Here is a 13,209-nt window from a genome sequence, read left to right as displayed (position 1 = left end):
CTGTAGTGACCAAAATTAATACTGGAGATAATTATGATATCCTCACATTTCTACTCCCTTCCTAAACCTGCCTCTCACTTACAAGGTCCCTGGGTTTGAATACTTCTTTCCAGGCCTTTCTTCCCACCAATGGCAATGAGTTTATCTCACCTCCATGCTTATTCTCGACTCTCAGGGCTAGACATCTCATTTGTTTTCTTCTGTCATGTGAGTTTGTGCCAATCATGGTGTCTAACACAAGAATGATTTGTCTTCTTTAAATTTCAATTGTAACCAATTTCTGCCTTTTGTGTGGTTTATTATTATTATTATTTCTTTTTTTTTCCAGACTGTAAAATGCAGAGAGAAAATTTCCAGCTGCTGGCTCACTCGTAAGATGCACACACAGCAGGGCTGGCCATGGCAGAGCCAGAAGTCTGGAACACCATCCGACTGTTCCAGATAGGTGGCAGACCCAAGTACCTGAGGAATCATCTGTTGCGTCCTGGGGTGCACACGAGCAGGAAGCTGCATCAGAAGTGGAGCCAGGATTCAGACCCTTCCTTCATCTGCCTTTATGTAGAATTCTTAACAGATTCCTCCTTAGAGTGGGAATATCTGTGTTTCCTCTCTTCCCAGTGGATTCCCCTGGCTCTCGCACAGCCTTGAGTCTCAGCACATGGCACCCCAAGGTGCTCCAGTGCCAAGTGTGACTGAAGGAGTTCACAAAAGCAATTCATTTCTCTAAGAGTTCTGCTTCACAAATGCACTGCCTCCCACCTCACAAAATATGGGGATTCTTACAGAAAATAGGACTATTGGAGCAGTTCTTTCTCCAATCCTTGGAAAATCTTTTCTGGTTCTATTTATCTTGATGCATGCCTTCTTTCATAAGCTATTTCTTGATCTCATGCAGTAATGCCTCATGCATGAAGTAAGGGACTGATATGCATGCTTCTCATCTCACTGTAACTGTTGCATTAGAAAAGCAGTTTTCCTTCATGTCATTTCTCTTTTGTTTAAGATTTACCTACTTGAAAGTCAGAGTCACAGAGAGATGGAGGGAAAGATACAGCCTCCATCTGCTGGCTCACTTCTCACAGAGCTACAGTGGCAAAGGTTTTCCCTGGCCAAAACTAGCAGCCCAGAAGTCCATCTAAGTCTACTACATAGGTGAGAGGGTTGCCAGTACTTCAGCCATCATCCATTGTTTTTGCAAGGTGCACTGGCAGGAAGCTGGATTGGAAGCAGAGCAGCAGGGACTCAAGTCGGAAATTCAACATGAGACACCAGCACTGCAAGTGGCATTGCATCCTTCTCATTTGCCCACTCTGCAATATTTAATGTGCTGACCTGAGCCAGGTCCAGGTCATACAGAATTCAGTAAAGCATAAACTAGAGTAAAATTCCCACTTCTCGGGGCTATGCTGTGCTTAGCGACTTTTTCAGGAAAAAATGGAAAGGGGGAAGGTATGTGTGTATGGGTGTGATGGACACACCTGACAAACACTAACTCAACCAGGTAACCCAGATCAACAAGTCAAGACAGGGCTCACGCTCCTGTCACCCTGGCAGGAGGCCTGGTCTGAGTTCCTGGCTCCCAGCTTTGGTTCTGACCCTGGCACTGTGTTGGCCATTGCAAGCATTGGGGATGTAAACTAGTGATGGCAGTTATGACTCCCAGATAGACACATTTTTAAATGAGGGAGCTGGTGTTGCAGTGCAGTGAGTGAAGCTACTGCCTATGGCACCAGCATCCCACACGAGTGCCGGCTCCAGTACCAACCCCTTCTTAATGTGTCTGGGAGAGCAGTGGAAGGTGGCCCAAGGATTTGAGCTTCTGCCACTGGTATGGGAGACCCGGATGGAGTTCTAGGCTCTTGGCTTGGATCTGGCCCAATGCTGGTCGCTGAGGACATTTGTGGAGTGAACCAGCAGATAGAAGATCTCTCTTTCTTGATGACTCTTTGCCTTTCAAATAAAGAAATAAATAGATCTTGGGAAGAGGGGACTAAGCTGTTTACTCCACGCACTGTCCCATGATATGATGAAAATGGAACATTGCTTCTGTAGCTCTTCTTTTCCATACTCCAAACTAAGCTAACCGAGAATACCTGGGTTCAAGTCCTGGCTCCACTACTGATCCAAGATCCCTGCTAACTCACATCTTAGGAGGCAGCAGTTGATCACTCAACTAATTGGGTTCCTGCCACTCATGTTAGAGACCTGGATTGAGGTCCTGGTTCCTGGATTTGACCAGACCCAGAGCCAGCTATAGTAGGCATTCATAGAATGAATCAATTGATAGGATATTGCTCAGTTCACCAGTCTCTCAAATCAAATAGATAAGAAAAATATCTTTAAATAATACTAACATAAATAATAAGGTCAGAGAGATCAGAGGCTAGGTAACAACTAAATGTAATGTGGGATCCTAAATGGGATCCTGAAACAGGAAAATTGGGTAAAATTGAAATTTGAATATAGACTCTAGATAACAAAAACATAACAATAGTTATGCATTAGTTGTGACAAAAATACTACCTTATGAAAATAATGATGGAGACTGTTACAGAGTACATAGGCATTCTCAACTATCTTTGCAACTTTTCTGTAAACCTGAGACATTCCAAAGCAAATCATTCACATTAAAATTGAAACTGCATCTCCAGCATATTCATGCAGGAGCAGGTGAATGGACTGTGGTCCAATGTGCTGCTTGGTAGGCATACAGGGTGAGAAAAGGAAGACTGATGATGATGGGCCATGAGCAGGAAAGAAGAAAACCAGCTAGGAGGCACGGGCGGTTAGAGAAGGGGAAAACGGTTGTTGAGCATCAGAAAGGTCCTCGCAGAGATCATCAGCATAAATTTCAGTTGTGAAAAGCCATGTCAGCTGAACAACTTTCTCCAAAGAACAAGGCCAACAATGCAGAAAGCCGGCATTGCACTGGGCCCAGGCTCTGCAAAAATCTCTCTTTGTGCACCATGACAAACCTACTCTCTCCTGGTGTATAGATTCTTGCAGACTCATTGGGTCATCCAGTCTCCTCCTCAACATACCTTCCTTCATTTTTTCCCCACATTCTGTTAAGTTTCACAATGAAAAGGGTGAGTGTGGCCCAGTTAGTTAGCCTAGCAGCTAAAGTCTTCTAATACTGGCAACCTTGCTTCCCATCCAGCTCCCTACTTGTGGCCTGGAAAAGCAGTTGATGATGGCCCAAAGCCTTGAGACCCTGCACCTGCATAGAAGACCAGTAAGAGGATCTGGGCTCCTAGCTTTGGATCAGCATGGCTCCAGCCACTGTGGCCACTTGGGAAGTGGATCAGTAGACAGAAGATCTTCCCTTCTGTCTCTCCTCCTCTCTGTATAGCTGACTTTCCACTGAAAAATAAAATAAATCTTTTTTGTAATAAAAAAGTACTGATCACAGAGCCAAATATTCTGGTGGAAGCTTAAAGTTCTTACAGAAGCAGAATCCAGAGTAAAATGAGTTCAAAGGAGGCTAACAGATTCAATGCATCTGGATAATATCTCTTCCTTTATAAAAGCATGGTAAAACAAGAAAAGAAAAACCCAACAGCATCCAGTATCTGAAAATCAGAGAACTTGAAGCCTAGGGTCCATCAATCCAGTCATCATAGGCAAAGGAAATGAGAACACTGAGAAATACAAAAAAGACTGCAAAGAATGATACCAAACTAACATGCAGGAAATAACAGGCAGGCATATGGAAAAGCAGTTCAGTCACCTCTTGGGATGCCCACATCCTATACTGGAACGCCTAGTTCGAGTCATGGCCCCTCTGCTTCCAGGCCAGGTTCCTGCTATGGAACACATTGGAAGGCAGCAGCTAATAGTTCAATTAATTACATCCCTGTCACTCATGTGACAAACACGGATTTGGCTCCAGGCTCTGTGGCTTCAGCCTTGCCCAGCCCTTACTGTTGAAACTACTTGGGGAATGAACTATGAGCTATTACTCAAAGGTCCTCTCTTGTCTTCATTTTCTCTCATCTTTGTCCACCTTTCAGAATATGAACATAATTTTTAAAATCTTACAATAACCATATTAATATGCATAACCATAACATCTTATATGTATGCAATGCTTACTTTACAAAGCTTTTTAAAATATATATTAGCTTATGATTCCAACAAAAATGTTTTTCTTCCCGATTTATTTATTTTACTCGAACGTCAGAATAACTGAGACAAAGAGAAAAAGATCTTTCACCTGCTGCTTCACTCCTCAAATGACCACTACAGCCAGAGCTGGACCAGTCTGAAGCTAGGAGCCAAGAGTTTCTTCCAGCTTTCTTATGGGTTACAGGGGTCTAAGGATTTGGACCATTCCCTATTGCTTTCCCAGGCTATTATCAGAGTCTACATCAAAAGTGGAGCAGCCGGGATATGAATTGGCACCCTCATGAGATTCCATGCCACAGGTGAAGAATAAGCCTGATCCACCACCGAAGCTGCCCCCCCCAAAAAAAAATCTTAACAAGTTGGTATTACAATGATGGATATTCAGGCACTTTAAATGACCTTTGATGGATGTGAGACCCTAAGGCAGACCAGAAGCTCAGGCTTGTACCAAGTCCATTTATTCCCAGAATAAATTTATGAGATGTAGATAAAGAAGATTTCATGTTAATAGTTCAGTGTCAAACAGATGCCTTTATTCTACATATAGAGGTGCAACTGCTTAATTTTCTGTTAATATTGTATAAATGAAGAACAGGTATTATAAGAGAAATACTGGAAACCTGGTGAGAGAGGCAAAGCGAGAGATACTTTAAGGCACTGAAGTGTTTCAATTTGACCTTTAGTTAGTTATTCTTGGACTAGAAATAAGTGAAATTAAGCAGGTACTACACAGAACTTTGAAAAAAAATACTGTGCATTTGGATCACTCTGTACTACTCTGAAACAACTGAGCAGGAAAGAAAGGACAAAACAATGTTATAGAAATAAGTAGCTAGGACTTGTGAGAAAGTAGTCTAAATTTATGTAGTCCAAAATCATGACTCAAAGAGACATAATCACAGTCTATAAATATCCTCCAAGCAGCAATATGTGGTAAATAAAGTAAGTGAATTATTCACATCCTTACGTTCAGGTCATTTCTCTTTGTCCAGTTGTCTAAGGAATACAATGCATTACACCTGAGCTAGTGTCAGCCTTAGATATCAAATCAGCCAAGGAGACTCTCAAAGCTGCACCCAGCTTGGGGTACCAGACCCAGAACCAAACAGCAGAGCCACAGGGCATGGCCTCCTGAAGCTTTCTACCCAATCAGGAAATAATTCAGATAGTCACATCACTCAATAGAGGATTGCCATGATTTCTCAACTATGATCAGAAGTAACAGAGAATGTAATCAGGTCCCCCCAAAAGTTCTATCTGATGGGAAGAAGAAATGTAAGATTATCAAGTACAACATGAAGAGTTTTACTTTGATGCCACACAATGGCATTGGTACTGGATCTCATGAAAAACATACAAGTATGCTTTCAATCAAAGTCACCAGGTCATGGTGACTGTATCTTCTCATAGCTAGTTTTCTCACTGCAACAAGGTGACCATATTTGCCTTGCCTAGTAAAACACATTTCAGATATCAAAGCATTTTCACGCCTATTGAGAACTGTTCAATGGCAAATCATTACTAATTTTTAGCATTCCTATGACTCTCCCATATGTTATGCTTCAAAACTAACGTTTTTCACAAACAATTCTTCTACATGGCAGGTTTTTTTTCCCTTCTAAAAAGATCTAGGTTTACCTAATCGAACCTTATGATCTCCTTAAGCCACACATCACTTCAAAAGAACTCCTTGACCCCAGCCCTTGTTGCAGTCCAAATTGAATTACAGCAAAGATGACCCTGGGCAGGCCCCTGATGATACATGTCAGTCCAGTGTACAGTGATTTGAAAATATATATATCAAGAGTTCTGCAGGCACAGTATGCTCACTTCATCCACAGGTAAATGAAAGTCCTGGAAATTTTCTCCTATTGCCTTCCCAAGTATATTTTTCAGCCCATAAAGTACAAGAGAATAGGTATTCTCTACAGGATTACCTGGGATTTGCCTTTAGGCTCAGGGAAAAGGTAATTGACTTTTTCTGATGGTCACTTTTTCCACAGGGGAAAGCCCAGGAGCCTTTCTGACACCATCATCCCTCAAGAAATTCTATTTGTTTATTACATAAAAGAAAAAACTAACAAGCTTCAAGTAAAATGTCTGTACCATGAAGGCAAAAAGAACTGAGGGTAATCTTGTTGCTATATCCACACACCAGAAAAACACCCAGAGAATGCTCCAGTTTGTGGGATGTCTCCAGTAGAACTACACAGTGTTTGAAAAACACAAATCAGGATGAATGTGGTCTCTGTGCTAGGAGACATTAGAAATCAAATCAACCAAGGAGACTCTCCAAACTGCACCCTGCTTGAGGTACCTGCAAGGAGAAACTAGCAGAGCTCTAACCTCTGTTCAGTGCTGTCCTGAGTTGTAGAATTTGCCAGAAGTGCAATATTAACAAAGAATTATGGAAATTAGAAACAAAAAGCTGCAGCCTATGGGGAATGATAGGCTCAGGATGAATTCAACCAGAAAATTCGGCTAACTGAAAGTGATGTTCTTTGTGCAGCATTTTTTTTTTCTGTCTGAAAGCTTTAAAAAGGCTGTAATTATTTCAAGTTTTCAACTCGGCCCTTTTCCAATGAAGCCTTTGATGCTCTTCATTGCTTTGTATCTCTCCTCTGTGTGAACTCAGCCATTTGCCAGGCACTGAAGTGGTAAATTCATATTGGCTTTCTACTCATATCCATATCCATTTGCAGAGAATGCAACACAGAGTTGGCATCTCCTATGCCAAGAAAAACAAAGGAATATTTGTACATCAAAAGGCTAAAAACACCTGAGCATAGCTACATAAGTTACCTAATAAGAATTGGTTGCTTAAGGCCAAAGCACCATTTCTTTGCAAGTTACTGCTGTTCTCCGCATTGAAGCCAAGAGACGTAAGAACTTAGACTTACCTTGTGGCTTTTGGGTCCCAAATCACAATGTCGGCATCCGATCCAATAGCTATTCTGCCTTTTCTTGGATAGAGATTAAAGATTTTGGCTGCATTGGTGCTGGTAACTGCTACAAATCGGTTTTCATCCATTTTGCCACTGTGCTATAAAAATAATTCAAAAACATAAAACTCATAACTTTTAAACACCTAAGGCAATCTCATTTCTGGATGCTGGTAAATATTTAATAATTATAACAGTAATGTTTGAGATGATGTGGTAATACATGGACTGCATAACTTTCTCAAAAAAAAAAAAAAACTATCACCTTAGAAACACCCCTACTAATTCTCCTATCATTCCCAGAACTGTACACATTGTTGGAGATGACAGTAAAATGTTGGCAATGGTTTCCCACCTACATGTATGATTTGGCTTATTTATTGTAGACCTCAGATGTATCAGATGAACCTGTTGACACCTGGCAGAGCAGTACAGAATTAAAAGAAACACCTGTAACAGTATCCTTAGAAGGAAGAACAATGAGCCCGATGGGTTTAAGTTTATATAATTGAAATTTACATAAATCAACAAGTGTGGACAGTTTGTTGCAAGATATTTTAATGGTGACAGAATTGGAAGAGACATGGTCCTCAAAAAAAAAAGTGGAGGTGATTTATCCCAACGTACATTTACATGGAAAGAATGTAGCAAGGGTTCATTTGTCAAAGGATCATTGCCTCAAAAAAAAAAAAGGCTATTAAAAAACCATGTCCTAAAATTAAAGTCTCAAACTAAGCCAAGTCATGTTTTAGAACATGATACTATTTCATATAAGTTTTTAAGAAATATTTAATCATGAGGAAGCCTACTAAATACGTGAAAGCTATAACAGATTATGAAAATCTGCTGTAGTGCAGACCTCTCACTATAATAGCACAAGTTCAAACAGGATTGTTGAACTGTTCTCAAAACGTATGAGCAAAGAGAAAGAGAAGGGAAGTTATGGGGGATTAGAGTTAGGCAAAGGGAGAGCATGGTTAGCAGAAAATCGGGGTGTAGAGCTGTTTTGAGCATGCGAAGTTCCTTGTATGTAAATTAAGTGCTCAGACATTCTTTAAGTAATGGACAATACTAAAAGGAGTTTGAGAGGAAAGTGGCAAGAACAGAACTTCACTTCTGAGTGCTAGCTCTGATGCTGGAAGAGACAGGAACATCAGCTGTAAGGCTGCTACAGTGGGAATTATGAACGTGAGAAATCAAGTAGGAACGCTACAGCATTTCAGGGACTTCAAGAATAGCCCTCTTTGATCCCAATCTAAATTTGCCTCTCAATGTCTAAATCATGCAGATGAGGAAATTATTTCTGTGTTGACACTACACTGTGGAGACAAGAGGGTAAATGGTGGGGTTGGTAGAAAAGGCATTGCAGGCCCAATCGTCACCCTAGGGAAAATAATCAAAACAGTTTTTCTCTGGAGGTTGGAACCTCCAAAAATAGGCAGGATGATGGGTGAAGAAAAGGTAAGAGCCATTCTGAAGCCCATGAAACGCACCACGCCTTTCTCCCAGATTACTGACATCCGGTCTTCAACACCATTCACTCCGTTGGGAATTTTAGTAAAATCATCCTTCCCAAGAGCCTTCTGGCAGGTGTTGAACGTGCAGTGGTCAGTTCCGGTTGTGTTTAGATCATCACTGTAAAAGAAAAAAGAGCATGATGGGAGGAGGGCAGATAGAAAATGTTAGGAAGAAACTACCAGAACTTTTCTAATCTCTTGACACCCTTCTCAACTTCAATGCAATGGAGAATGAGCAGCCTTTTCAAGTCCCTACGTCAGACCTCTCCTGAACTGAGCTTAGGAAGTGCTTTTGGAGGACATGTCTGCCACAAGTGTGGTGCAGGATCATGGATGAACGAACTTGGTTTCTAGGTTCAGCTTTTTCATAATCCATGGTTATGAACTTGTCTGAGACTTGATTTCTTATTTACAAATAGATCATTTCTGTATCTTTTTGATGGTAACAATGCCTGGGTCACTACAAGAAGGTAGAACTCCTTGTGGGGAGAGAACTACACAACATCAGCAAAGCAATTTATGTGAATGGAGGACAAGTCCTTCAAGGCAACCTCTGGCCATATGGCCGTTCTGTGACAAACAAGAGGTGTGATGCTGGTTGAGGATGGTGATGTCACCAAGCACAGGAAAGCTGATGTGTGAACTATCTTGGAGACCAGATGTGTGAAAGAGGAAGGAAGTGAAAGAAAAGGCAAGTGAATGCAAGCACAGTCCGAAAGGGAAAGCTTTCTGAATGGGGAGTGGCAGGTTGCCCACAAAGGATGCAATTTTCCAGAAAAATGTGTAGCTTCCTGCAAGGTGACTATTTTCTGTGCAGCGGTATGGTCCTTATATTATGTCAGCATTGTAAAATGTTTAATTCAAGAGTATTCTGAGGCTGATGTAGTGGTGTAGTTAGTTAAACTGCTGCTCACAATGCAGGCATGCCATATGGGACCTGATCTTAGAGTTCTGGGTGCTCCATTTACAATTTAGTTTCTTTCCAATGTGCCTGAGAAAGCAGTAGAAGATGGCCTAAGACTTGGAGCCCCTGTCAGCATCTGAGAGACCAGGATGCAGCTCCTGGTTCTTGGTTTTGACAGGGTCAAACTCTAGCATTACAGCTGTTTAGAGGGTAAACCAGGGGACAAAAAAAATCAAATTAAGTAAAGAAATCTATATAGATCATAAATAAATTTTAGAAGAATATTCTGATTTAAAAAATAAAACAGAATGAAGAGTCATGGCTCTAGAAAACAAGAAATGGGAAAAAATCAAGAGAAAAAAATCTTAGCAAACATGATCTGGCTTTCTGTGTCCAGGTTTTTGATAAGGTATCCAAACATAATCAAGCCAGTTGTCTTTGGCAATCTAGGACACCTGTCAGGAAAGGTAGAACAAAACACTGAAAGGCCAATACATAGCTAAGATGTAGGAGAAGTTCTCTCCCAACATAACCTCTGATTTTCCAACCTTTATTGGAGCAAAACATCTCGTAGTTCCCTGCAACATGATTACTTAGCCAATAAGTTCATGAGGAAGCTGGGCGTGGATGGGTCTGGTCTCAGGGGCGGTCCCATGACGTAGTGGGCTGCATGGTGCCAATCTTCACTCCAGTAGTGAGTGCCATCGGTGCCGAGACTTGCTGCTATCGGTTCTCCATAGACCACCTTCCCTGGAATGTTCAAAGGAACAGTCAGCACCTGGATTCTTTCTTAAGAAAGTCATGTGACAAATACAGAAATATCAGTATCTTGCTCTAGCAGAGAATAATAGTGATATCTAGCAAAATCTCAAAGTATAATTTGTTTCTGTGAATGAGATTTAAAAGGGACAGCTAATGTTTATTGGAACATCTAAAATGAAGGCAAAACAATGGGTTACATAATTTCTCTGCAGATATGGCATCCACCTTCCTCTAAATGGGGAATTGGAAGAGGTAAGATTTGAACACAGGCATTTGAATTGTAGCAGTCCTACCTTTTGTGTTATCCTGGCTGGTGACAGAAAATTATTAAATAGGTCATACAGAAAACCACAGTATTACTCTGCTGAAAATAGACTGATAAGCTTTCCAATACCCTTTGAAACGGATTCACAAAAAGTTAAATTAAATGAACGAACACCCATGTAATAAAATTGTAGCCAGAAATGCATATTTTAACAATCATGCAAATGAGGCCATCAAAAGCACACAATGTTGAAAGTTAATAGTGCACAGTGAATTTGAATTTAAAATCTGAACCTATCTCTGATTAGCATTTGTCAGAATAATAGGTTCGCTGGCATCCACCTCATCAGATCCAAGCAATCATAAAAGGAGTGCACAATAAGGAGATACTAGCATACCAAATTAGTTCACTCTGGTTAATCAGATGCCACATTTTAGTTAAAATCTTGATCTATAACTGAAATTAACTGATTTCCCCAGAGAGTGCTGTCAGTGGATGGCCACCAGCTGCCTGCATCCTATTAAACTGTAATGTACAGTTCTAGCATGGTACAGATCATTTCTCCCCAAAACTAGCCATCTTTCTCTAGCTAGTGGTTGAATTTCTAAAACCATGAAAACAAGGTTTTTTTGGAAGCTCAGGAATTTTACTTCTTGGGCCTGGTGCAATGGCTCAATGGCTAAATAAATCCTCACCTTGCAAGTGCCGGTATCCCATATGGGTGCCTGTTCATGTCCCAGCTGCTCCACTTCCCAGCCAGTTCCCTGCTTATGGCCTGGGAAAGAAGTAGCCTTGGAACACGGTACCTGCATAGGAGACCTAGAAAGCTCAGTTCCAGCCATTCTGGGGAGTGAACCAGTGGATGGAAGATCTTTCTCTCTGTAAAAATGTTCTACCTTTCCAATAAAAATAAATGATTCTTTTTTAAAAAGTCACTTCTTAAGTGACCAAGTATGAATCCAGGGTCAATAAAAATCATCTCCCAGGCTTTGCCATGGTCAAAATCCTTTGTTTTCAAGATGCACACACATAGATGGTCCCCATCTTCCTCCTGGTTCTTGCATTCCTATTCCCAGAGAAGGGGAAAACAGCTAATGTTTATTGGAACATCTAAAATGAAAGTATTTTAGCATTGTTTGTGCCCTGCAGAATGAGCAGCAGTCAGTACAAGCAATGTATTAGCTAGTGCAGAGATAGCCAGGCAGACACAAAAATCCATCTGCAAGCACGAAGAGGACCGGCTCTTCCAAGAGTGCTTCTTACAGACACCCAGGTGATGAGAACTCTAAGACTTGACCTGCAATCACTTTGAGAGTTGCCAGCTCAGGATTTTCTGCCGTGCTTCATCACCGAGGAAAAATCCTTATCACATGTTCTATTCAATCATTTGGCCCATCAAGGTGATCTGGGACTACAGTTACAAAAGTCCTACAATTTTAATAGCGCTCAGGAAAAATGAAAAGTGTCAGCATCTAACGGGAGTCCACCCACCTTGTTTTGAAGCCAGATGACAGGCAATTCCTTGCAAGGGCTTAGTTCCTTTCAAATGAGGCGAGTCTTTTTTTGGTATATACAATAAATGCCTTGTGAACTGGGCTATTTTCATCCATCTCTCTATTAAGCATCAGGAAATATCCACAATAATTGAGAAAGAAGCACACACATTCCTAATACTCTTCCATCTATTTGACCAATTTATGGGATGTTTTCAAAGGAACTGAAAAGTATTCAAGAGGCCAAAAAAAAAGTCAATGGAAACACAGGGTACAAAAAATCAGTTGTCTGGACAACTCAGCCTGATTGTGAGTGCTGCTGGAATTATGCTAAAAGAAAGAAACAATAAAATAACTGACATCTGTTCAGCATTCTAAAATGTGCAGAGTGCTCCCCTACGATCTCATTTGCCCTTCACAACAACCTTCATGCTCTCTTGACAAAGAAAGCGTTAACCAATGAGACTAACTAAATGAGACAAAATTATTTGTTCAGGAATACACCAATAATTAGTGGCACAGCCAGAGCTGGGATCCTGTATTACATACAACTGTATTAGCGAAAGTGTCATTTCTTGGTCAAGAGCATGTAATTTCAAAAAAAATATATTTAAGTCAACCACAAGCTTGGCAAATGTGACCACACAGTTTTCCAATTCATGTACTGGTTTTGTCTATTGCGCTTAGTAGGTTGGCAATGAAAGTGCTATACCTGTCCTGAGTCTGGTAGTCCCTGCTGCACTCCAAGACCAGGTGATTCAACAACCCTTGGGACATGAGGACATCCACATCATTAATCTTACCCCACTGTCTCAACATGCATGTTCTATGTTAGTGACATCCTATGTACCCATTGTCTTTCTTCCTCCACTTTGCACTTAACAACGTACCCTCCCACTCAAAGGCATCTTGCTCTCAGAAAGTTTCTAAAGATTTCCAAACACTGAATCCTGCCAACTCAATCCAGACCAGCCCTTACCCTGATCAAACAACTCATGTGTTAGATGAAGGTGATGATGTGATGTTCACAGGAATGGAGGTGCTACAAGAAGCACACTGCCTCATGAGGTCTGTTAAAGGCCTTAGGGGAAAATGGGGGAGAAGCTGCCTAGCTGTCCAGAGTAGAAATCTTGCCCACCAAAAAGGAAAATACAAGCACTGCAAAAATTATCTGGACAGAAATGTGTCACGGCGGTCA

The 13,209-nt window shown here is 41.1% G+C and overlaps 1 protein-coding gene across 1 annotated transcript in view; it reads right to left on the bottom strand.

The window, feature by feature from the left end:
• DPYS (dihydropyrimidinase) overlaps positions 1 to 13,209 on the bottom strand; it is a 71,373-nt gene that overhangs the window by 37,659 nt on the left and 20,505 nt on the right. The window contains exons 5-7 of the mRNA XM_004580811.4: positions 10,085 to 10,241; positions 8,564 to 8,705; positions 7,029 to 7,171 (exon numbers count right to left, since the gene is read on the bottom strand). Coding sequence (XP_004580868.2) covers positions 7,029 to 7,171; positions 8,564 to 8,705; positions 10,085 to 10,241 — 442 coding nt within the window. The remainder of the gene's footprint in view (positions 1 to 7,028; positions 7,172 to 8,563; positions 8,706 to 10,084; positions 10,242 to 13,209) is intronic.

This window comes from Ochotona princeps, chromosome 9 (assembly GCF_030435755.1).
Source record: "Ochotona princeps isolate mOchPri1 chromosome 9, mOchPri1.hap1, whole genome shotgun sequence".
In the NCBI taxonomy this organism is placed as follows: Eukaryota; Metazoa; Chordata; class Mammalia; order Lagomorpha; family Ochotonidae; genus Ochotona; species Ochotona princeps.
This window is presented reverse-complemented; position numbering and strand designations above follow the sequence as displayed.